Source organism: Eptatretus burgeri, unplaced genomic scaffold (genome assembly GCF_056783735.1).
Source record: "Eptatretus burgeri isolate ZD-2024b unplaced genomic scaffold, Ebu_testis_v1 Ebu_testis_scaffold_33, whole genome shotgun sequence".
Lineage (NCBI taxonomy): Eukaryota > Metazoa > Chordata > Myxini > Myxiniformes > Myxinidae > Eptatretus > Eptatretus burgeri.
In genome coordinates, this window is record NW_028221983.1 from 117,555 (window position 1) to 141,500 (window position 23,946).

The 23,946-nt window shown below is 45.4% G+C and overlaps 1 protein-coding gene across 5 annotated transcripts in view; it reads right to left on the minus strand.

Annotated features, from left to right (window-relative positions):
• LOC147007734 (uncharacterized) overlaps positions 1 to 22,141 on the minus strand; it is a 108,825-nt gene extending 86,684 nt beyond the window's left edge. The window contains exons 1-2 of one of the 5 annotated variants that reach the window (XM_085866507.1): positions 21,779 to 22,141; positions 16,228 to 16,367 (exon numbers count right to left, since the gene is read on the minus strand). Coding sequence is in view for 2 of the 5 variants with exons in the window: in XM_085866504.1 (XP_085722630.1) it covers positions 21,779 to 21,853 (75 nt within the window). In the remaining 3 variants the exon portion in view is untranslated. Of the gene's footprint in view, positions 1 to 16,227; positions 16,368 to 18,169; positions 18,250 to 21,778 lie in introns of those variants that run through there. The other 4 variants (XM_085866505.1, XM_085866508.1, XM_085866504.1 and 1 more) reach the window with 4 other exon arrangements.
• Positions 22,142 to 23,946: the final 1,805 nt, after the last annotated feature.

Below are 23,946 nucleotides of genomic sequence, written 5' to 3' on the forward strand. Positions count from 1 at the left end.
CACAACTCTTCAGGACCCCCCAAAGCACCCAGACCCCCCAAGTGTCCACTCAGCCTGTTCGCAAACTCCTCAGCAACTCTCTCATCCCTGAGCTTGGCAACATCCAGCCTCGGCTGGGATGGTACCATTCTCCAGGATTTAAGGTGCAGCTTTAGAGTTGCTACAACAAGCCTGTAGTCAGTATTGAGGAACTGAGCACTCGGGTAGACTCTGCAGTTCTGGATCATCCTCCAACGACCATCAATGAGGACATGGTCAATCTCCTTTGCCACACCGCCAGCGTTGGAATACCAAGTCCAGCGATGAGCTTGTGGGCGCTGAAACCATGAACCAGCCACCCTAAGTCCATGACTTCTTGCAAAGCCAAGGAACTTAGTGCTCTTCTGGTTCATAGTTCCTGACCCATGGGGACCAACACACACCTCATAACCATCCCTATCAGTTCCAGTCGATGCATTGAAATCCCCCAAGACTAGAAGTGTATCTCGTCTGGGGCACTGATCAACCACAGACTCGAGTGTGGCGTAGAATGCATCCTTCACGGTGAGATCACTCGCCTCAGTCAGAGCATAAACAGAGACCAGGGAAATGACACCGAAGGAGTGACGAATCCTTAATCTCATAATACGCTCATTGACCGGTGTTACCTCAATTATCATTGGGGTCAGCTTATTGGACACAGCTACAGCAACTCCTTGGGTATGGTAACCATCAGAGCGACCAGACCAATAGTAGGTGTAACCACCCACCATTATCTCGCCGCAATCCGGTCTCCGAACCTCAGAGAGAGCTGCAATCCCGATGTCCAAACGCTTGAGCTCAGATGATAACAGAGACAGGTGATCATCCTCTCTTCGGGATAGGACATTCCAGGCACCCACCCGAAGGGACCGCCTCAGGTTAACCCAAGGAGACCGCCGTCTGGTGGACGACACCTCAGCACCACTCCGACACACTCTCCCGCAATCTGACCCAGGGATGTTACCCCGTGGTTTCCCTCCTATCAAAGATTGGGGGTCCCGAAGGCTTTGCCCCAATCCCGTCATCCGATGAGCTGCCCTGGGAAGGGAAGCTGCACAGGAGGTACTCCCACGGAGTGGGTTTTCAGATTTTTTTGCGTTTTTGCGTTTTGCGGAATGAAGGGTTTTACGGTGGCCGGAGTGCAAATCCTGCCACCAACCTCCTAATAAGAAGTGACCCAACTGCAGGAGGACATCCGCAGACACAGTTGGGCACTAGATATGGATGGCCGTTGGCTCACAAGGAGCTCCTCCGCCCTTTGACAGGTTTTGTTTTTAATCCTGCTGGGTGTCCATATCCAAACACCCTCCTCACCAGAAAACCTGGTGGGGGAGACGGTTTAGTCGCCGACAACCCGACCATGGAACAGGTTAGTACAGGTTTACATGGTACCTGTAGCAGGTCACAGATCGAACCTGACCTGACCTGACAGTTTGTTTGTCCGCACAGAACTTTCGTGTTTTTCTCTGTAACCGCTTGTCGGATTGAAACACAATTTTCACTAAAGGTGCGACTACTCATGTAAAATGTTTTGATCATAATTGTGGCATCATAGATGACGTGGTGTGGCAGCCATGTTGGAAAAACGGAAAAAAATTGGATCTCGGTATCTCTGAAACCGCACCAAGGAAAACATTGAAACCTGGCACGTAGCAAGTACTCCTCATGGGGAATGTGTGATTTTTTATATGAAGTCATAGATGCCTTTGTTATGACATCATAATTGCATATGTAGAATGCTACATCTGATCAGTATGAAAATTTTTGAGGGTCATCTAAGGATAAAATGGTCCACAGAAAAAAATTTGATGTCATCGGTCGCATGATTGGTCAGCCATATACTGTATGTATATATATATATATATATATATATATATATATATATATATATATATATATATATATATATATATATATATATATACACATGTATTTTTTTTTTTTTAACCTTCAAAAATCTTCTTCTCTGAAGTGGCTGAACAGATCGAGGTGAAACTTTACACGTATGACCCCTATCCATGAGGAACAAAAAGTTCACACAAATGATGCCATCGGTCACATGGTTTGGCAACCATATTGGATTGAAAATATTAAATAATGTTTTCTCTGGAACTGCTTAATAAAGTGACATGAAACTTCACAAAAATGATCTAGCAGTGATGGGGAATACATGTTTTGAATTTCAACTTGATCGGACACATGGTCTGGCAGACAGTGTTTTTTGGGGAGGATCTGGGTTCTTTTTGATTTTTTTTTTTTTGAAAAAGGCTCACTTGGCTGTGCCTGGATGGGTTTGAGGGTACAGGAGTCACATCTGAAATGTGAATCCTGGTTCCTCATAATGACAATCTTTGCTTTTTGCTTGTTTGGGTTCCTTCTGATGACTCCAATGCAGGACTCAAAACTCTCTGCCTATGGCATCAAAGGCCAACTACACACATAGCCAACTGACATCCTCTACTCTCATAGTCAACTTATGGCTCTCAACAGAGTCCTTTCATCTCCTCTCCCTGTCAAGGCTGGAGTGCCCCAAGGCAGTGTTCTGGGCCCAGTCCTATTCCTGATCTTCATAAATGATTTATCTGACTCAAAAATCCCCTTTTTCTATTTGCTGATGACTCCACCCTCTGCATGACACCCATCATCCTTCAGATAGGCAGGCTGCAGCCTCTTCTGTCTCTGCAGACCTTTATAAAATCACAAGCTGGTCAAACACTTGGAATATGCCTTTAAATCCTGACAAATATCGCACTCTCACGATCTCTCTCCGAAAGGAGCATTTGGTAAATCCACCTATCTACTTTCTTAACAGCCCTCTTGAGGAAGTTCAGTCATTCAAAGTCATGGGTTCAACCATCAGCAATGATCTTTCTTGGGCAAACCAAATTTCAAAGTCGGCCTCCAAAGCCAGCTGCCGACTGGGTGTCCTCCATCATACAAAGTCCTTCCTTGGCACACCTGAACTCCTGTCCACCTCCAAGGCTTTCATCTGCAATTTGATGGAGTACTGCTCTCCCCCCTGGGCTGGCTCCTCTGCCACACATCTTACCCAGCTTGATGCTATGGAAACCAGGGCCTTGAACATTGTTGGAATCTTCTGCGATGAAGCTAAGTCTATGGGCCTATCGCTTTCCCAATGCAGAAAATTTGTGGTCTCTCTGTCTTCTACCACTTCCTTTTATTCTCTTACACTTTCTGCCCTATCCATACTTTGGCCCTCCCCCCGACCAAGGTTTCTGCAGTCCACCAATAAATCCCTTATGGTGAAACTCCCTAAATCTAGGATCACTGCTCACTTCCACTCATTTGTTCCTCTTGTTCACCACCTGCAGAACCAATTTCCACATTCTCTTCAATCTCATTCTTTCCTCAATCTGTTCAAGACAGTTGTTCACCACCATCTTCAATCATTCACCATCCAAAACGATGATCTTTTATTCCCCAGTTTTTCCTTCCTGAGTACAGTATTTGGTTCTATATCCATCTTGTCCACCCGATGCGTCCTTTCCTTCCCCTCATTCCTCCACAAACCCATTATTTGTCCAACTCTCCCTCTATTTTGTCCTTCAACCCTACTGTTGGTTTTTCCCCCTCTCTCGACTGTTCGTTTTGTTCTTTTGCATCCTGATCCGTTCCATATTTTAATTCTTCCACGAGCCTGGATTCTGTATTCCAAAAATAAATAAAATTTGCTGCTATCATGTTTGCAGGATGGATCATGCCGAGCTGCAGGTGGATGAGACCATCCTTCTGCTCGAATCCTTTCTACTGACGATGCACAAGTTACCTCGTCGGCCAAAATGGAGTCTTGGCGGTTCTGATACGTTTGAGCTTCGAGTGCTCGAGCCACCACTTGTCCAGACTTCTTACCTGTTTGACAAACGGTCACGATGTGTTTGTTTTGGGGGTTGTTTTTTAATAACAATTTTTATTTTCATCTTTCTTTCGATAATCTTCCTCTTGTGGGTAGAATGTTGGAGAATCTGAGAGCCTAAGGCTTTTATTTTAATTTTTTTGGGTGGGGAGGAAGGTGACGATGCCCATTAAAACTGAGAAAATATAGCTCAGATGTATTAAGGAATTTGACTTTCAAATCTCTTGATACTTCATCGCCTTCAATCCCACTACCAACTACCTGTCTCTTGGTTCTCAAAACGCAGGCAATGAGATGAGGCAAATGCCTCGAGGAAAGCGAAGGGAGAAAGATGACGTGGGAAGCTTCGTCACTGTGCCAAGATGTGGGTTTGCCTTGTTTGTCATCGCATGACGTCTCCGAGGAGCTGGTTTTGCTGGGCCTCGATTTGAGTAATTGCCACAAGAGTACGGCCCCAGATAGACTGTGCCTGTAAAGTGATCATTAATCAAGCTTGATTTCTAAGGACTTTCATGTGGAGCCTCTCGTGTGGACATCATTGAATTGTGCAACTTTTGGCTCTACCCTTCATCTACTCACGATAAGGGAACAGCTGTTTGTCCGAAGCATTTTGTGATAAAAACAACTTTATTTTCATCTTTATTTGGTTTGTTACACTTGGTATTTTTTTCACAAATAATTCCTCGTCTTCCTTGGCATGGCACTGAAATCTACTATCGTGTATTGATGAAAAACAGATAACGCCACCTATGCACGTGATTTTACTTCCGTGATTGTGCGCTGTCCTCCCAACCCCCGAGGCATCATATCATCATGCTGTCAATTGATAGGCTGGATCTGGATACAGACCTGAACCAAAATTTAATTGGCTTGTTCTTGTTACCTACCCAACTCATCCACAGTTTTGTCATCCATCTTCAACTTTTTGAAATATCGTGTCATATATTGTTTTTGGCCCAATCTTTCAATGGTCAAAAATCACTTTAAAAAAAAATTACAAACTTTTCAGATCCGGATCTTCACCAAAATCGAAATGGTTCGTCTTGGTCACAACCCCAACCTGTCCACCAAGTTTCATCTGAATCTGTCTTACTTTTTGAGATACCCTGCTCACAGACAGACAGGAGTGAAAACATAATCTCCATCTACCTTCAGTGGTGGAGGTAACAAATAGATTGCATTAGTATTTGTTCTCCAGATGGTGCAGAGATAGTGCCCTCATCTTTGAACTGTCTAGGCTGGGTTCGGTTCCTGACTCAACTACAAACCGTCTCATTAGTGCTTCACACGGTGGGTGGACATTAAGCTGGGTGTTCCTTCTCATATTAGTTGGTGCATGTTCAAGATCCCACCTTGTCTTTCCTGAAGAGTGAGTGGCCAAGTAGTCCCAGCGACCCTGAACAAATGATAAATTCCTGCCAAAATTGCCTTCGGTCGAGCATCGGGCCTGGCCAGCCGGTTCGTGAAAGACGTGGTACAAAAACGTTCCTTGACCAACTCCACAAGAATGTGGGAATGATTGAGGCCATTAAAGTTATAGTCTGAGTCAGATTCTGGAGCCAGTTTGAGATGGGAATACCTTAAGCCATTGAAAAAAATCGTCATACTCAGATGATGGAACTTGTGAGTACATGAAGTGCTCCCCTTCTCCAGCAGAGGGAACCTTCTCCACGGATTTATATATTTCTTTTGTTCAAAATAGAAATCTGCAGAGAATTTACACTTTGCGAAGATGCCCAAACAAGGAGAACTCGTGCCTGGCTGGTTGTAGCAAGCACGGCACGCCAGAAAGCCACTGGTAGTGACTCGGCTTTGCGGAGAAAATACAATAACTCCATGAATTCCAAATCACCGCAGTTTGATTCCCTTTGCACAGTGTTGCATTGTTTTCTGCAGTGTCTACTGTAATTCCTTTGTCACCTTGAATTACAGTCTGTAACCTAGCCAAGCCTGAGGAATGGAGTGTTCTTCCTCATCCCGTGAAGATGATGCATCTTCCTCAACTTAGGAAAATGAGGTGCTCTTCCTTTTCCATTCACTGAGGAGTCTCCAGCATCCTCCGTTAATTGTCCCCATTGTTAATTTTTGAAACGTTTTATGTTTATTTCCATGTTCTTCGTCCTTTGCGAGCCTTGCTTATTGTGGATAACAAAATGTCACACTCATGTGAAAATCTAGTCATCTTCGGTTCAGGCGGAATTGATCAAGGTGTTGTTAAGTGGAATAAAAATTGCTCGTGGTAGGTATCTACTCAAATAATTTGGAAAAGTCAACATCGGTGGAGGACATCCCCACATGATGAGAACGGTGTCTTCAATGAGCACGCTCCCAGGGAAAATGGCAAGAGAAAATGTGTGTATGACATTGGCAAAGAGACTGCTTGATGGAGCCGGCTCGGCACACACTGACACACAATCTGGCATCGGTCTCAGTCTCGAGATGCTACTCAGCACTCATTCTGTCGCAGATACATTCTTCAATGGCAGCTTCTGTTCGCAGAACGCATGCACATTGCCTCAATCGTTTACCCATTAGCTTTTTTCATGTGGACACCTCGATCAGAGAGGTTCTGGGCTAAAAGGGTCGAAAGCTCGATGATGGACAGTGCCCAGCTGAGGTTCTGGATGGTCAATGGTCATTGGATCGGGCACTCGACAAGCTGAAGGAATTATTCAGATCCCGCTCTTTCCACTTTGAGTTGCCCGATGATTCCAAATGCATACAAAGAATGACGAGTTCTTCTGTTGCCATATTATTTTTAACCACAACAACCAAATGGATCTCTGGAAAAACAAAGCAACAACTTTGTGAACGCCCAATGTAAATGTTATCTCCGATGTCCCTGAGCCGTGTTCACCCAAAGGAAAGTTAGACTAATCTCGAGGCTTGCCCTGCCAAGCCTGAAAACTGTTTTTATGACCTCAACAGAGCCAGAATTCTGGGTCATGACCTATTTGATAAACTTTGTGTAAGCAAACTTTGTTAAGTTCCTGGGGAATTGAGTCCCGAATGTTACTTTGCTGAATTGCCAACTGTTATCGCTCCGATTGTCTCGTTCAAACTAGATTTGTATTTTACATCTTGAGAAAAGTGATGATAATTTGATATTAATGCAACAAATGTGACCACATTGGCCCCCAGGAAGTCTGATGATGAACAATGATGGTGTAACGTTATTGCAGCAGTTTGTTCAGTGTTACAGGATGAGATAACTGCACAAGGCGGGCCGAGAAATGACACTTGCCAGGATTGCACCAAAGGAATTTACCTTGGTACGGGAAAAATGGGCTTTGGTAGGATCCCTGCAAGATCGTACCATGGTATGGGGAATGGGCCTTGGTGGGATCCCGGCAAGATCGTACCATGGTATTGGGAAATGGGCCTTAGTGGGATCCCTGCAAGATCGTACCATGGTATTGGGAAATGGGTCTTGGTGGGATCCCTGCAAGATCGTACCATGGCATTAGGAAATGGGCCTTGGTGGGATCCCTGCAAGATCGTACCATGGTATTGGAAAATGGGCCTTGGTGGGATCCCTGCAAGATCGTACCATGGTATGGGAAAAATGGGTCTTGGTGGGATCCCTGCAAGATCGCACCATGGTATGGGAAAATGGGCCTTGGTGGGATCTCTGCAAGATCGTACCATGTTATGGGAAAATGGGACTTGGTGGAATCCCAGCAAGATCGCACCATGGTATGGGAAAAATGGGCCTTGGTGGGATCCTTGCAAGATCGTACCATGGTATGGGAAAAATGGGCCTTGGTGGGATCCTTGCAAGATCGTACCATGGTATGGGAAAAATGGGCCTTGGTGGGATCCTTGCAAGATCGTACCATGGTATGGGAAAAATGGGTCTTGGTGGGATCCCTGCAAGATCGTACCTTGGTATTGGGAAATGGGTCTTGGTGGGATCCCTGCAAGATCGTACCATGGTATTGGGAAATGTTCCTTGGTGGGATCCCTGCAAGATTGTACCTTGGTATTGGGAAATGGGCCTTGGTGGGATCCCTGCAAGATCGTACGTTGGTATTTGGAAATGGGTCTTGGTGGGATCCCTGCAAGATTGTACCTTGGTATTGGGAAATGGGCCTTGGTGGGATCCCTGCAAGATTGTACCTTGGTATTGGGAAATGGGCCTTGGTGGGATCCCTGCAAGATCGTACTATGGTATGGGAAAAATGGGTCTTGGTGGGATCCCTGCAAGATTGTACCTTGTAATTGGGAAATGGGCCTTGGTAAGATCGATTTCTGCTGCATCACACATTCAACTGGATGGTATTGATAGAATACTTACACCCACCCCAGCAGTCTTGAGAAGGATTTGGTGTGAGCGAACTCTTCTGGCAGCAAATTTGTGCGTTATTAAAAAATTAAATTCAAATCAAGTGGAAGACCAAACAAGCTGAATACCATGAATGACCCCGGCGTTGAATGAAAGCTGATTACCAAATGATGTTGATACTTCGGCAGCCGATTACCAGACAATATAAAAAAATAACAACAATGAATACCATGAATGATCGGGTGTCAAATAAAAGTCGATTACTATATGATGTTCATAATACTTACGTGGCCGATTACCAAACATAACAAGATGGCGACTATGTGCGACCCCCACCCCTTCTATGTTATGACATCGATTTCTTCGATAAAATAAATATTGATACAAATTACTGTCAGCTTGGCGACACAATGTAAGGTGACATTGCAGTTACAGATGACAGAAACACAAATCTATCCAAAAATGTTAACGAAGACGTGCCCTTGATGTGTGACTGTTTAAACTGTGAAGGACTGACCACGTGCCTGGGCGTGTCCTAACTCAATGATCGACAGGAGCTCTGAAGCGCTTGAGCTGTCATTGGTTACTGATCTCGTGGAGGGTCCGACGACCAATCACAGCAATGACGTAAATGTGAGGAGGATGAGGAGGAGAAAACAATTTGAAAACCCCTCCTATTGACAGAGTCAAACGTCGGAGTAATAAAATAGGGACTGCATTGGAGTTTCAACTGCAACTACTCCACCGTCAAACCCACCATCCATCCATCCATTGGGACCATACTCTGTGCAGAGCGTTGGTGCTGCCTCAGCAGTCTCCTGGGCTATTGGGCACAATCCTGGACGGGTCGCCACTCCAACACAGAATACCAGCATGCTGGCACTCATTACACCGACCTCAGAAGGATGACAGGCAGAGTTAACCCCACCTGGTATTAATTAAACAGCCGAGTGGGATTTGAACTCAGGATCCTTGGATCCCAAGCCCACCACCCAAACCATTAAGCCAACACCAGACATAAAACCCACCCAGGCACAGCCAAGTGAGGCCTCATTCAAAAAAAGAAAACGTGGATTCAAAAAAAATAAATAATTCTGCCTGCCAGACCATGTGTCTGATCAGGTTGAAATTTGAAACATCTATTCCCCATCACTACTAGATCATAATTTTGAAGTTTCATGTTGATCGATGCAGCGGATCAAGAGAGAATTTTAAAAATATTTTCCTTCAATCCAATATGGCTTCTAAACCACGTGACATAAATTATTCATGAAGACGCTGGTATCCTCAACGCTTTGGGAACGTTTGTGAAGTTTCTCCTCAATCTGTCAAGCCATTCTGGAGAAGAAGATATTTGAAGGTTTATTCTTCAGAAAATCAGAATTGCCAAACCATGTGAGATATGACATCATAGGTGGAGAACTTTTCCTTTCCCCATGGATAGGCAGTCATACCTGGAGGTGTTTCAGACAAAAAAAAGTTTGAATTTGTTTTTTTAATAATCGCTGTACAGTGCTGAAGCTGCTGATTAATGAGTTATATTGAAGTACACAAACATATAAATGAATACAAAACAATTACCAGACATTTAAATACAAATAAACTTCTTCCAGAAGCAAAGTTTGTGGTCGATCTTCTTCTTTCTGAGGACGCCATATTTGTAGATTGGGGTCAAACTTAACCCAGAAACATCAACGACACATTCACGAGCATCCATTCGACGAATAACATGGAATTCTGCTTCTAATGTAACACTTTTACAATCTGCCTCTGAGCCAATAATCTACAGGGTGCTTCCAGGCCCGGTTACCCCCTCAGCAGAACCTGGTAAATGAATATAATGAACACACGAGGTATAAATGTGAACTATGTGGTGTGGCCGGTGGACTACACAATAATTTTGTCATAAAAAAATGAAATATTCAAATGAATATTGTTTTGATTGTGTGGGTAAATGAAGGGATTTCATGAGAAAGTTAGGATTGTGTCGAGGTGTTTGGTCCGTTGACGTGTTGGAGAGATCTTGATGTAATTAAGTAGGGAAACTGTGAGCTTAAGTGACTTGTCACCACACGGGGTGGTGCCATGGTAATTAGATAGGGATTAGGGATAATTCCCCCAGTATGTAATTGCCCCCGTGTGACTTTTCCCTATGTTTTTAGAACCAAAACCATGACAACAAGCAAGCAAAACATGCCGAGCAGGCAGAGGCCCCGCCTTCCCGGGTTTTAATGTGAGCAGGCCACGCCCCGGAGGAGGAGTTTGGTTCGGGTGACGTTGAGGGAGCAGGGGTGGTTGCGGAGTATTAACCGAGGGAGGAATGACTAGTGTCGAGAGGACGTAAGAGGACACGAGAAAGAAAGGGACGCATGTGGTCGGGAGAGGACATTGGTCAGAGGACATGGAGGATCCCGCTTTTGCTCTCCGCATGACGAAGGCTGCACGGTTCTCATGTTCATGCTGTGTGAATTGGCTCGCCTGCTGAGCAGGACGTTGGCCATTGATGGTTTGGCTGAGCCGTGAAGTGTGTACATTTCTGAGGAGGGGAGAAGAGCGTGCCTCGTGGCCTTATCACAGGTCCTCAGAAATCGCCTCGTCGTTTGGTCGAGGAGGAACGCGGGCGATCGTGGTGAATGGACCGGGTGCAAGAGAGGAACGGTCGGCATATTCGCTTGAGAAAAGAAGCTCCACAGTGGTTTCTGAGCCCTGGCATTGAATACCGCCAAACGAATACTTCACGCGTTTCCTGCTCAGAGAGTGGCTCGGCGCCATTTTGGGCACATCTTCCCACGCAGGACGACACGGTACGATTGCCAAGTTCAATAAAGACCATCTCTGGACAAAGTTAAGTGCCAGAATAAAGGGAGAATTTTCTTTTATTTCGTTTTGCCCTTGTGTGTATTAAAGTCCATGCGTAGAGGCGCCTCAACTTTAGGTTTTAATTGACCTCATGTTTCATTTTTACATTTTGAATTATTACCCTTGTAAATATTTGATCTATTTTCATGAAATCCCCATGTTTATTTTAAGTTGCTGGTGTCCGTGTCTCTATCATGGGTTCGAGTACAAACCCCTGGTGCTGTGCTTCCATTGTGTACATGCACGCCATAATATCTGAGGGTCACGTGTTCACCTCCAAGGAAAACCGCTCGGCGATCCGGCCTGGTCTGTGTTAACCGCCCGTCCACGACAATTGGGTTGGGAGGGGAGGGCAGTAGGGGGGATTAACTTCGCCACCACGGCCGTGACTATATATATATATATATATATATATATATATATATATATATATATATATATATATATATATATATATATATATATATATATATATATACATAAATACATATTGTTGTGGTTTCCCGCCGATGCGTCGCCAGAGCACGACCCTCGATTAAGCAGTGGGGCCGTCTCGGCTCGATCGCCCAGAATTTACAGATCGCCGGCCCGGGTAAGCCCAGGTCGACGGGTCCTGGTAGTTTTAGGAGCGAAATACGCCAATGGGGAGATCACGTGGGGTAGGGTTAATTGCCAACTTCAACTTACCTAAGCACCCACGTGATCCAGCTACCGGAGTACTTCACCCTCGGCGGAATTCGTACGGAAGCGAGCCGCTTAAGCAGCCTGTCCTGTGTGTGTAGCCGAGCGGTGATATCGCCGAATTCCGCCGGCCCGATTATTTTGGGACCCTGGCAATGGTCCACTAATCCCTCACACGCACGACACGCTCAGCCAATGAAGGAAACGACACGACTCGCTGAGTACATTTACCAATTGGGGTTTTTATTGCAAATAATAATCAGGGAATGAGAGAAGCACATAAGAGCAGATCTATACCAAATAATAAGCAAGGCAAACAATATACAGCACAGGCACTTATACTGTTCACTACTTATTAGACGGGGCCCACACACACACACACACACACACACACACACACACCCACACCCAGACAGACAGAAATGGACCCCCTGGGTCTTTAATGGGACCTCCAGCCCAGAGGACAGTGGGGATGAGGGTCAGGGTAGCTGACCTGACCACGAGCGCGCGGCTGGATGTCCCCTGGCCATGAGACTGGTGTCGCCGTCCCAGCCAGGCGGAAGGCGACGACGCGAAGGTTTGGGGCCAGGACGAGGTCGCCCCAGAAGCCAAGGTGATGAGCTGCCAGAGAAGAAAAACGGGAGAAACAAGCAGGGAACGAACGACGACGAAATCTCCTTAGAACAGCGCTTTTGCGTACGCTCTTTTGAAATCCTCATCCGTCGGAAAAAAAAACCCAGCCGACGAAGGAACCACCTTCCCCTCCTCAGAACACACCTTATATCTCCCCTCCCGCTCAACGAACCTTCGCTCCTCCCCACTCGCCCTCCCATTGGACCGGAGGCCCCATGTGACTCCTCGTCCGCACCCGATTGGACAGGCGCGCGGTGGGCGGGGCACTCCTCCACTTGGGCGGAGTCTCCAGCGGGGGGGGGGGGCGTTTGTGGCTCCGCCTACGGCCTTTCCTCAGACCGCGTGGTGACAGGAGTGAAGCGAAGGCGAGGGCGATGCAGTGCGGTCGGCGGTGGAGTAGATGATGTAGTTGGTGGTGTAAAAAATAACTAAAAGAAAACCGAACTGTAAAAACAACTTCACAGCGCAGGAACATTTAATTACCCATTAGACCAGGGTTGGGACCCTAACTGGCAGCATGTACTTACCGATATAACTGAGCTAAAGGACCTGAATGTTGAGAGCGATAGTTTTCCAAATCCACAACAATATATATATATATATATATATATATATATATATATATATATATATATATATATATATATATATATATATATATATACAGTCAAAGCTCGTTACTATGCCACCCGTCGGGACCGAGCAAAAGTGGCATAGTAGCGAGAGTGGCATAATGTGAGATTTTGTAAAAACGGCCTTATTTTCTCAAGTTACCCATCTGTAGTTAATCTTTAGACAAAATTTATTCCAGCAAGTAAAAGGCACGACTGTTGTATAAGCTAAGCGAACGGAGAACATACACACACTAACAGAGTTCACACACTAACATATGGCATGGCGAGAAATTCACGACACACAAAGCTTTCAAGAATCGTCGGCTGGCGCATCTTCTTTCGGCGGATCTCATGCATCTCGTTGTCTCGCCGATCGCACGCTTGCATCACACCGGGCTTCTCGCTTCTCTGCTGCATGAACTTCCGGACGGTGCTACAAGCGTGCTGGGCTTCCTCAAAACGGAACGATTTCCTCCTCGACAGTTACCCCATCATCTTCGCTTTCCACCGGCTCCTCACTGCCCAGAATCTCCTCCGCAATCTCCTCCAGCGTGAACTACCTGCCAGTCGCGAGGCGCTCGTCGGCTTCGAGAAAGTCAGACAGCTCGATCTCCTCGTTCTCGTGCATTTTTTCCTCGGCAGGCAGAGCTTCCCAGGTGTCGGGCAGCTCCGCATCCTGTGGCTCAGTTTGGATCTCCTCTTCGATGAACTTGGCCTTCGCGAAACAGTTCCTGATCGCCGACTTGCCGAACTGCTCCCAAGCACGCCGGGCGACGTGTAGAGCGTCGAGCATCGTCAACTTCAACTCCCTCGTCTATTGCCTCATGCCGGCGGCATAGCAGGAGCTTCGTCTAGTGGCGCTTGAGGTTCTCTATGATTCCCTGATCCATTGGTTGCGGGTGGCTGTCGTGTTGGGTGGGAAGAAGACCAGTTGGATGTTGTTCAGCTCGAGCTCGGGAGGGGTGGCCAGAGAAGTTATTGAGACAGACCAGCACTCTGCGTCCCTGCTGGCCGAGTCGTCCGTCCCACGCACGCAACATCTCCTCGAAAAGCTCCGCCGTCATCCACGCCTTCGAGTTCACCTTGTACTTGACCGGGATCTCTTTGTTGTTGAAGGCACGGGGTTTCTTGGAATTGCCAATCACCAGAAGAGGGAACTTCTCGCTGCCGCTCATGTTTGCCCCAACCAGAAGAGTGATCCTTTGCTTGCTTTTCTTTCCTCCAGTACACCGCTCTCCCCTGAAAGCCATGGTCTTGTTCGGAAGCTTAGCTGCCAGAAGAGTCCAGTCTCATCCAGGTTGAAGATGTCGTCTGCGGAGAACTGCCCGAGTAAGGGCCGGAGAACCTGTTGTTGCCACTCAAGAAGGGATTGCGAATCCACCGCTCCAGCTTCGCCCTGCACTGTCTTGAACGTGATGCCGTGGCGCTTCTTGAAATTGCCCAACCAACCATTGCTCGCCATGAAGTCTGGGATGTGCATCAGCTCGGCCAGTTTCATCGCCTTCTCCTTGATCAGATCGCCGCTGACAGGCACATTCTGTCCTCTTGATTGCTTCAGCCACATGAGCACTCCCTCATCAAGCTTCGGGTCATGAGCCTGCGTCAACTTCATGCGCTTCCATGGAAATCCAGCTTTGATTGCAGCCTCGGTGCATCCTTCTTGCTGAGAATGCCCTTCACGGTGGTTCTCTTAACTTCTACGCCCCGTTTCTTGCTAATCTCCCTGGCCAGCTTGGACTGATTCGGCTCCTTCTTCGCGGCATCGATGATCTCCTTCTTCTCCTTCAGCGTAAAGTCGGTTCGCTTGCGTTTCTGAGCTGACATTATGGGCTGAATTTGAAAAAAAATGATGTCACTGTTGTACGTGTGCCTGCGTGTCTGTGTGTGTGCGCGCTTTTTTGTGTCTCGTTGTGCGTGTTGTGATTGGCTTGTTGTGGCTGGCATCGGAGAGAAGAATCGCATGTTTTGACCAAGTCTGACTATGCGCGTATGTATTGAGTTATGTTGTGCGCAGATGGACTGTAGTTCGTCGCTTCGCCTTTGGACGTGAGTGTGATAATCGAGCACTGCGCAATACAGACTTTTCACGACTCGTGCCTTTTAACAGTCACACAGTAGTGGCATGGTAGCGAGTAGGGGGTGGCATAGTAAATTTATTTTGTATTGAATTTTGTCGGGACCGAGCAAAAGTGGTATAATAGCGAGAGTGGCATAGAAGCGAGGTGGCATAGTAACGAGCTTTTACTGTATATATATATATATATGTATATATATATATATATATATATATATATATATATATATATATATATATATATATATATATATATATATATATATATATATATATATATATATATATATATTAGACGGCCCGTGAACCCGTTGGGTTCCCGTTGTGACAGCGGTTGTGAAAAAAAATCATTTCAAAAAAATAAAATAAAATAAAATAAAGAGATAGCTGCAGCGAACTATACCGCTGAGGTTGTTTGCATTGATCAAATACTCCCAAAGAGTACTTGACTGAATCGAGAATTGATTTTTAAGTAATTTTTTCGTTGCCCGATTTGAATGAAACTTGATACTGCACACAGCGGGAGAATGGTGAGTAAGGTGTCACTAAAAAATTTTGCGTTATCTTGTACCATTTTGGCTGTATGTTGGGAACATACATACATGTATACAAGATGGGAGTTTTAGTAATATATATTTGTATAAGATCGGGACGGTTGGATTACACATTTTTAAAGAAGAAGGCGCTTCCAAGCAAAGGTAAAAAAACTAGATCATCTCCTACTAACTTGAGCAAAAAAGCAAGAGCAGACCCGTTATCGGGCGACCTTTCACCAGCTTCACAGCCGGCTTCCTCACGTACAAAAGACCCCGAGTCTCGGCACATGTCCGGTTTTTATTTCGATATGACCACTCATTTCCGGTCACGTGCTGGTACTTGAGGTCAAATGGAGGAGTGCTTTTTTTAATTTTATTTTGCAAAAGCAAAATAAACGTCAAATAACAAAATTGATTGGATGCTCTGCTATTGTTTTTGTTTTGATTAACATGTGATCTGGTGTTGTATGTGTGTGGGCGAGCATGTGTGTGCGCTTGTTGTTGTTTTTATGTTTCCGGGGACCGAACATGACTGGTTTTGTGTCCGTGTTGGGCATGATGAGGTGTTGGTTTTTCGAGTGTTGGGTTCTTGTTGGGTATTGTACACATGCGGATGTGGTGTTTGGGATTGAGTGTTGTTTGTTGCTCACCTTATCCACTCGTTTGCCCCATCAAGTTTTTTTCCATTTGCATCAGAGATGTGTATCGTTTGGGTATGTCCACTGTATCCCCAGTTCGACCACCTTCCCGGCTCTTCACGTGTCAGCCATAGCACGCCATTGCCTGCAATCTGGCCAGAAATTTCACTTTGATGGGACCCGCGTCCTACACACTGCATCTAACAAATGACACAGGTTGATTTTGGATGCGTGGTATTTTACTAATAAAGGTTGATTTTGGAATATATGTATATATATATATATATATATATATATATATATATATATATATATATATATATATATATATATATATATATATGAGTAGTGTCAAAAGGGAGGGTTTGATGAAGTAATGTGTCCCATTTCTCAACGTCACAACATTCGCTCGCTTACGCTCACTCATATTTCTCCTTTTCAAACTGGAACACATTACTTCATCAAACACCTCCCTTATGACACTACTACCCTGCGGGGGCTGGGCTTCGCCTTCCTTTCATATGATCATTTCTTTCACCAAATTGAGTCATCAAATAGAGATCCTTTAAATATGTTTATGTTTTATCTTTGGGAATAACTTAATTTTTTATAACACTCATCACCATTGAGAGTACCTGAACTTGGTTCCTGGTTTAAGTATCTTTGTTGAGCAGAGATGAAAAATGACATACCTCTCTTAATGCTCTTGTCTGAGCATGTCATTTTGGGGGTAATGACAGCCTCCAAAACTTGGAAATTTTCCCAGACTTAATGCATTATTCATTTTGCTGTTTTTCAACTGCACCCAGTATTTTCCCAAAATACTGTCAGACTGTGTTTCACTTCCTCAAAAGACTTTTTGCTTTGTAAAAGCCACGTTTCTCTAACTCCAAAACATTTTGACCAAACGGAGATGAACGAGAATTTTCTTTTCCCCATCTTTCCTCTGATGAAGAATATAATGACCCATCACAACATTGATAAGTTTCATATACGATTAAACTGTTAATGAAAGCCTTGTATTTGATTAATTATATAATTAAATAATTATTTTCCTTTTATGACAGCATTGTTTCATAGACTATTAAACTGTTCATGAAAGCCTTGTAAATGATTAATTCCTCAAAAGTGTGTGTGTGTGTGTGTGTGTGTGTGTGTGTGTGTGTGTGTGTGTGTGTGTGTGTGTGTGTGTGTGTGTGTGTGTGTGTGTGTGTGTGTGTGTGTGTGTGTGTGTGTGTGTGTGTGTGTGTGTGTGTGTGTGTGTGTGTGTGTGTGTGGTTATGCCTGGCTTCCTTATTGGAACTATGGTGCAGTCCCTCTCTATTGGGTGCAGTCCCTCTCTATCGAGTGCAGCCTGTGGCTGCTGGTTGCATCATTGGTTGGGACGCGGTTATGCCGCTGTGCAATGTCCCCCTTACCAGTACACTGGTACTCATTTTGCCGACCTCGGAAGGATGACAGGCTGAGTCAACCTCCTGGTGTATATTAATTCAGCGGCCAACGGGGCTTGAACTCAGGACCCTAGGATCCCAAGCCACCACCCTAACCACTAAGCCAACACCAGGCTTATGGTGCAGTAATTGGTCTTCATTTTGATTGTATAGGATTATTTAATTAATTATTTTCCTTTTTATTACAGCATTTCAAACTCACTTATAGACGAGGTGGATTGTTATGCTAATGATCTCCACAAGGAATGGAAAGCTCTGAATGAGGTGATGACAGCATTTCAGTTCATTCGTCAAGACTTTCACAATGACCTAAATATATGAATTCATAACCGACCTCTGAGATGGACATCACAGAATTTACCCAATGTTTCAACGTTCTTTGAAGATTTACGTGAAAGGTATTATCAATATATTAATACTGAAGGACCAATTTTGTGCTCCTCCTAGCGGTCGCGTCATGTTTTTCTCGGTACTGTGACCTGGACTGAAAAAAAACTTCGTACCTGTAAGAGTGCATCGCACATAGTGGCAATAGTCAACTTTCAACTCTGAAGCAGAATAAACACTTTTCGTTGAGACGTGGGCGAGGACTGAAGAGGCGGGGGCGGGGGATAAAGAGACGGGGGCAAGGAGTGAAGAGGCAGGGGGCAAGGTAAGCAAATTGAAAGCAGGAGACGGGGGGGAAATGGGGCGGGGGTGAGTGGGCAGGGGCTGGGGTGAAGATATACCATGAGTGATGCAATAAATACATCACCTTATGGGATTAATTCTATACGTATTAAAGGCAGTGTCTGTGTGTGTGTGTGTGTGTGTGTGTGTGTGTGTGTGTGTGTGTGTGTGTGTGTGTGTGTGTGTGTGTGTGTGTGTGTGTGTGTGTGTGTGTGTGTGTGTGTGTGTGTGTGTGTGTGTGTGTGTGTGTGTGTGTGTGTGTGTGTGTGTGTGTGTGTGTGTGTGTGTGTGTGTGTGTGTGTGTGTGTGTGTGTGTGTGTTGTTTGTTATCTGCATATGCGAGTTTCAGAATGTGGAATGGAGTCCTCCCAGGGTGGGCTCAAAGTATTTCAGCAAGGGGTCATGATTCATTGACCAAGCTGTGAAGTTTTGTGTTCTCAAAGTTTTGTGCCGAGGGCTCTTCATGATCGTCACTGAGCATGGACAGCTTCCAAATGTAGTTTATTTGTAGTAATATTCCCATGGATGGTTTTTAGCTCACCTGTAAAGTAGTTCCAGGGAGCTTATGGGATGGCGCATCATCAGTCCGTCCATCCACAAATACTTACAACTTCTTCTCAAAACGGAGTTTATGGGGGTGGGGGTGGGGTGGGGGGGAGTGGGTTGCCTCCATAAAGAAGTATTTGCATTATTTTCAAACGATACACACAATTCCAATGAAACTTCACGACAACCTTCATCACCCATGATGTACCAAAGTTTGTTCATGAAATTCGAAAAATCTGGCTCAAGGGGGATCTCGAGGAGGATCTGGCTCGAGAGGGGGTTGCCCCTCAAAATCTGTGTTTGCTTTCTTCTCCAAAACTACACATACAATTCTGATTAAACTTCTCCACCATCTTCATCACCCATGACGTACCAAAGTTTGTTCATGACATTCGAAAAATCTGGCTCAAGGGTTCGAAAAATCTGGCTCAGAAAAATCTGATTGCCTGGTTATCTTATTCAGCCACTGCCAGGTGAGCACCCAGGGGTATTGTCCCTATGTTTAATATCTCTGTGAGGTTCTTTGTCATCATTCCTGTTGGTCCAGCTATCACTGGTACACCTTTGGTATTCTTCAGCTTCCAGGATCTTTTCACTTCATTTTTGAGGTCTTGGTGTTTGGTCATTTTCTTGATTTCTGCATCGTTTCGTCCAAAATCACTTGTTTTAACACCTCAATCATACCTAAGTATGATATCTGGTCGCAACGATTTCTTTTCGATGTTCACGCTCGATGGGATCATTATGTCATACGTGAGCAGTACTTCCATGTTTTCAGTGATTACTTTTGTTTCATCTTCCCACAAATTTTCTGAAACTGGGACATAGTCTTTGCAGATGTGCCAGCGGATTACATGATAAACTCTGTTGTGTCGTTGTGTGTTCCGATTTTTGTGTGTGTGTGTGTTCGGTCATTAAGTCTAACATATCATTCTCTTGACTAACCCCATCTCCACCCCTTTACCTTTATCGCTTCCTTTTTTTCATACTCTCTGTCTCTCTGTCTCTGTCTCTCTCCCTCTGTCTCTCTGTCTATGGACGTATCCAGACAGTTGTTATGTCTGAACAGTGGTTATCTTCATATGTGTCTGGATGGTGATTACGTCCGAGCGGGATTTGTTGCGAGACGTGTCCGGATGGTATTTATCTCCGGACAACTCCGGATAGGAGTTTGTCTCTGGATGTGTCCGGGTGGGGGTTTGTCTCCGGACATGTCCAAGTGGTGTTTGGCTCCAGACGCATCCGGGCGTTGCTCGTCTCCGAACGTGTCCAGGCAGTGTTATTTTTTCTGCAGAGGAGTTTGTGTCCAGGTGGTGTTTATGTCCTGATGGGAGTTTGTCTCCAGATGTGTCCAGGCGGTGTTTGTTTCCGGACAGCTTGGCTCCGGATGTGTCTGGGCGGTATTCGTCTCCGAACGTATATGGGCAGTGTTTATGTCTGGATGGGAGTTCGTCTCCAGACATGTCCGAGCGGAGTTTGTCGCCGGACAGCTTGGCTCCGGACGCGTCCGAGCGGTGTCTGTCTCTGGGTGGTATCTATAGTATGATTGGTATAAAATGGATTTCAGACATTATTTTGTTTCCATCTTCATTGTTATTCGATGCAGAATAATTTTGATGAGACAGTATGATTCGTAATTGACGCTCCGCCACACGTCTGCCTTCCCTTCCTCTCACCGTCTTTCCTCCCTCCCCAACCCCCTCCACTCCACTCCACTCCACTCTCCCTCCCTCCTCTTTCTCTCCCCCTCCACTCCACTTTCCCTCCCTCCTCCCTCTATGCCCCTTCCCTCTGCTCTCTCTTTCCCTCTCCCTCCTCTTTCTTCCACCCCCCTCCCCCACTCCTCTCTCTTTCCCCCTCCCTCCTCTCTCTTTCCTTCTCCCTCCACCCCTTTCTATCACCCCACCTCCCCCACTCCATCTCAGTGTTCCTTCCCATCAGTGAAGTGACGGGTGGTATTTGTTGATACATAAATAGAGTAAAAAAGTTTTTAAAAGTTGTAAAAGTGAGAGACATCAGTAAAAAAAAAATTATATATGGATGAGCAATTGAACTCAGTCAATTTTTACTTTTACTGAATTTTTCAACAATATTGGTTCGCGGGCGCCAGCAGCGACCACTATTTTCGTTGTGTCTGTGCATCGTCTGTCTGTTTGTGACTCTCTCCAGAGCATAGCTCCGTGACGTTTGATGCGATCTTGATGAAACTTGGACACAAGCTAGATATCATGGTCTAGTTGTCTTTTTGTATGAGGGGCGTCCCACGCCCCTTGTGGGCGGAGCCACGCCCACTTGAACTGTTTATTTTATTTTTTTCTCGATTTTTTTTTCTCGCAATTTCATTTCCTAGAAGCTGTGCGTAATGTCCATACGTACAACATATAAAGATGTGAAATCCTTCAATACAGCGCGTGTGGTGAAGCAAATGAGTACACTAATGTAAAAATATTCAATTTATGCTTTTTCAGTTAAAAAAAAAACAATTAAAAAGCGTACTTTATATTTGAAATGTAAAAATCTTGTTATTGTGATATAAAGCACATATTATATATATATATATATATATATATATATATATATATATATATATATATATATATATATATATATATATATATATATTAGAAGGAATGAAATCGTTCGATACAGCGTGGCAGGGCCAGGGGCCGCAAAAGAATGATGTAAAACCAGGACGGCCGTTCACAGTGAGATCACATTCCCACGGAAATTAAATTTTCACAAATATCCATGAAGACTCCGCGGATGAAGAAAATGTCGAAATCCGTCACTGAAGCTTTTTAACGTTGATCAAAAAAAGAAAATCGTACAAATTAAAATAAGGAGAAAATATTATTATTAATGACGCAGTGAAGTGATTCGGGTGATGAAACAGATACCTGTGTGTTGCAAGTGGATCCGAGGAGAAGAATTCCTTCCGTTCCTCCACGTTTCAACCAATCAAAACGACGCATCGCCTTTCCTCCTTGGTCATTACCTTCCGTCAGAGGTTATCGCCGCCTCTCCACTACTTTGACCAATCAAAGCTCGCTCTGATCCAGAGCGTGTCAGAATGCAGCACGAGGTACATCGCCGAATATGATTGGTCCAATGGTGTCACGTGCCGCCGAGGATTGACGACGGAGCATGAGGTACATGACGAACATGATTGGTCCAGTCCTGTTTGCTGGAATCCTCGTGCATAACACCGCCCATACAACACACGTGGTGTCCTTTGACCAATCAGGAGCAGTGCAGTTGCAGCATCGTTTCCTTCAGCTCGGTTGGTCTTGTCCTCCTCGTGATGTTTTCGGGGTTTTTTTCGTTGTTGTTGAATCTGTGTGGAGATTATTTTTTCGTTCTTGTTGTAAGTAAATTTCAACAACTAATGCATGACGAAACACTTGTTTATGGCTAATATTAAAGAGAATGATGGCATAAGAAGAACTGAGCTTTCAGCGTTTGGTGCGAAATGCCGCAGTGGGTGGAAATGACGGCTTTCGTTCATTCGAACATGAGAGGGGAGCGTTTCTTGGTTTTGTTTTTTTTCCATCAAGCAATAAATTCAATGGTTTTCACATATATAACACATTAGTTTCACAACTTTCCATTAAAATACTTGGATATTTCCATCAATTTCACCACTTACAAAGCTTTTGTCTGCAGCCTCTCCTCTGGAGTACTGCTCTCCCCTCTGGGCTGGTGCTCCTGCCTCCCACCTTTCTCGGCTTCACGCTGTAGAAACCAAGGCATTTCGGATCGTTGGCAACTCCAGCAATGAGGCTGAGTCTTTGGGCCTCTCACTCAATCACCCAGGTTGGTCGGTGGTCTTTCTGTCTTCTACAGTCTCCTCTCCAGCCTCGCCCCTCCTGCTCTCTCTGCGATTTGTCTCCACCACATTTCCGCAGGGCGCTCAAGGTCCGCCAACAACCCCCTTCTGGTAAAACTACCAAATTCACGAATCACTGCTCACCTTCACTCTTTCATTCCTCTTTTTCTTCCCTTTGGAATAAACTCCCTCACTCGATTCATTCCCATTCTTCCCTCATGGCCTTCAAAACAGCTGTTCACCACCACCTCTTATCATCCCCCATCCAAATCCTCGATCTTTTCTACGCCCGATAATCCACCCAAGCCCACCTCCTTCAAATTCCCTGCTTTCCGTCCTGAAAGTCCCTGTAATGTCCATCTTCTATTCCCCATGTTCCCCGTCCCATCCCTCTCCCTCTACAGATCTCCAAATGTCTCTGTTCCCCACTATTTTGTCCTTCCCACTCCCCTCCTGTCTCATGCCCCCCCCTTGATGTGCGTTGTGTGTTAGCTCTCATACGAGCCTCGACAAGGTATACAAAAAAAAATTGTCGCCATTTCCGTCTCGGTTACGCACTGCCATCTGCCGGACAGCCGTCATTGGCTGTCTTGAGGCACGTGGGGGGGGGACACCGGGGACATTTCAAACTCGGTGCAATTGTATACAGCGCACGCGCTGTAAAAATCCGATTTGATTTGGTCAATTTTGACGGAAGAGATAGGTTTTTACGGTAGGGCTTCCTCAAAAGCTTCCACTCACTCGATTGTACCTATCGTGGCATTGTTCAATACTGCCCACGAGCCATCGTCGCCTCCCAGCTTGTTTAATACTATTTCTTTGTACTCACGTGGAGAGGTATGAAAGCATAGCGGAGAGAGAAAGGAGGGTAGCACATGAGCGGAAGCGGAGGCAAAGTCTCTCTCTCCCTCTCCCTCTCCCTCTCCCTCTCCCTCTCCCTCTCACCCTCCCTCTCACCCTCCCTCTCCCTCTCACCCTCCCTCTCACCCTCCCTCTCCCTCTCACCCTCCCTCTCACCCTCCCTCTCACCCTCCCTCTCACCCTCCCTCTCCCTCTCACCCTCCCTCCCCCTCTCTCTCTCTCGCCCCCTGCTGGTCGTTGGTGAGTCGTGCATGGGTGTGGCGTCATGGCGGCTCTGTGTGTGCAGCTGTGAGTACTGTGCTGTGTTAGTGTTGTTCCTGTCCCTATTTCATTTCCCTCTGTGTCCCCGTACGTGTTTGTGGAGTTTTTTCCCTGTTT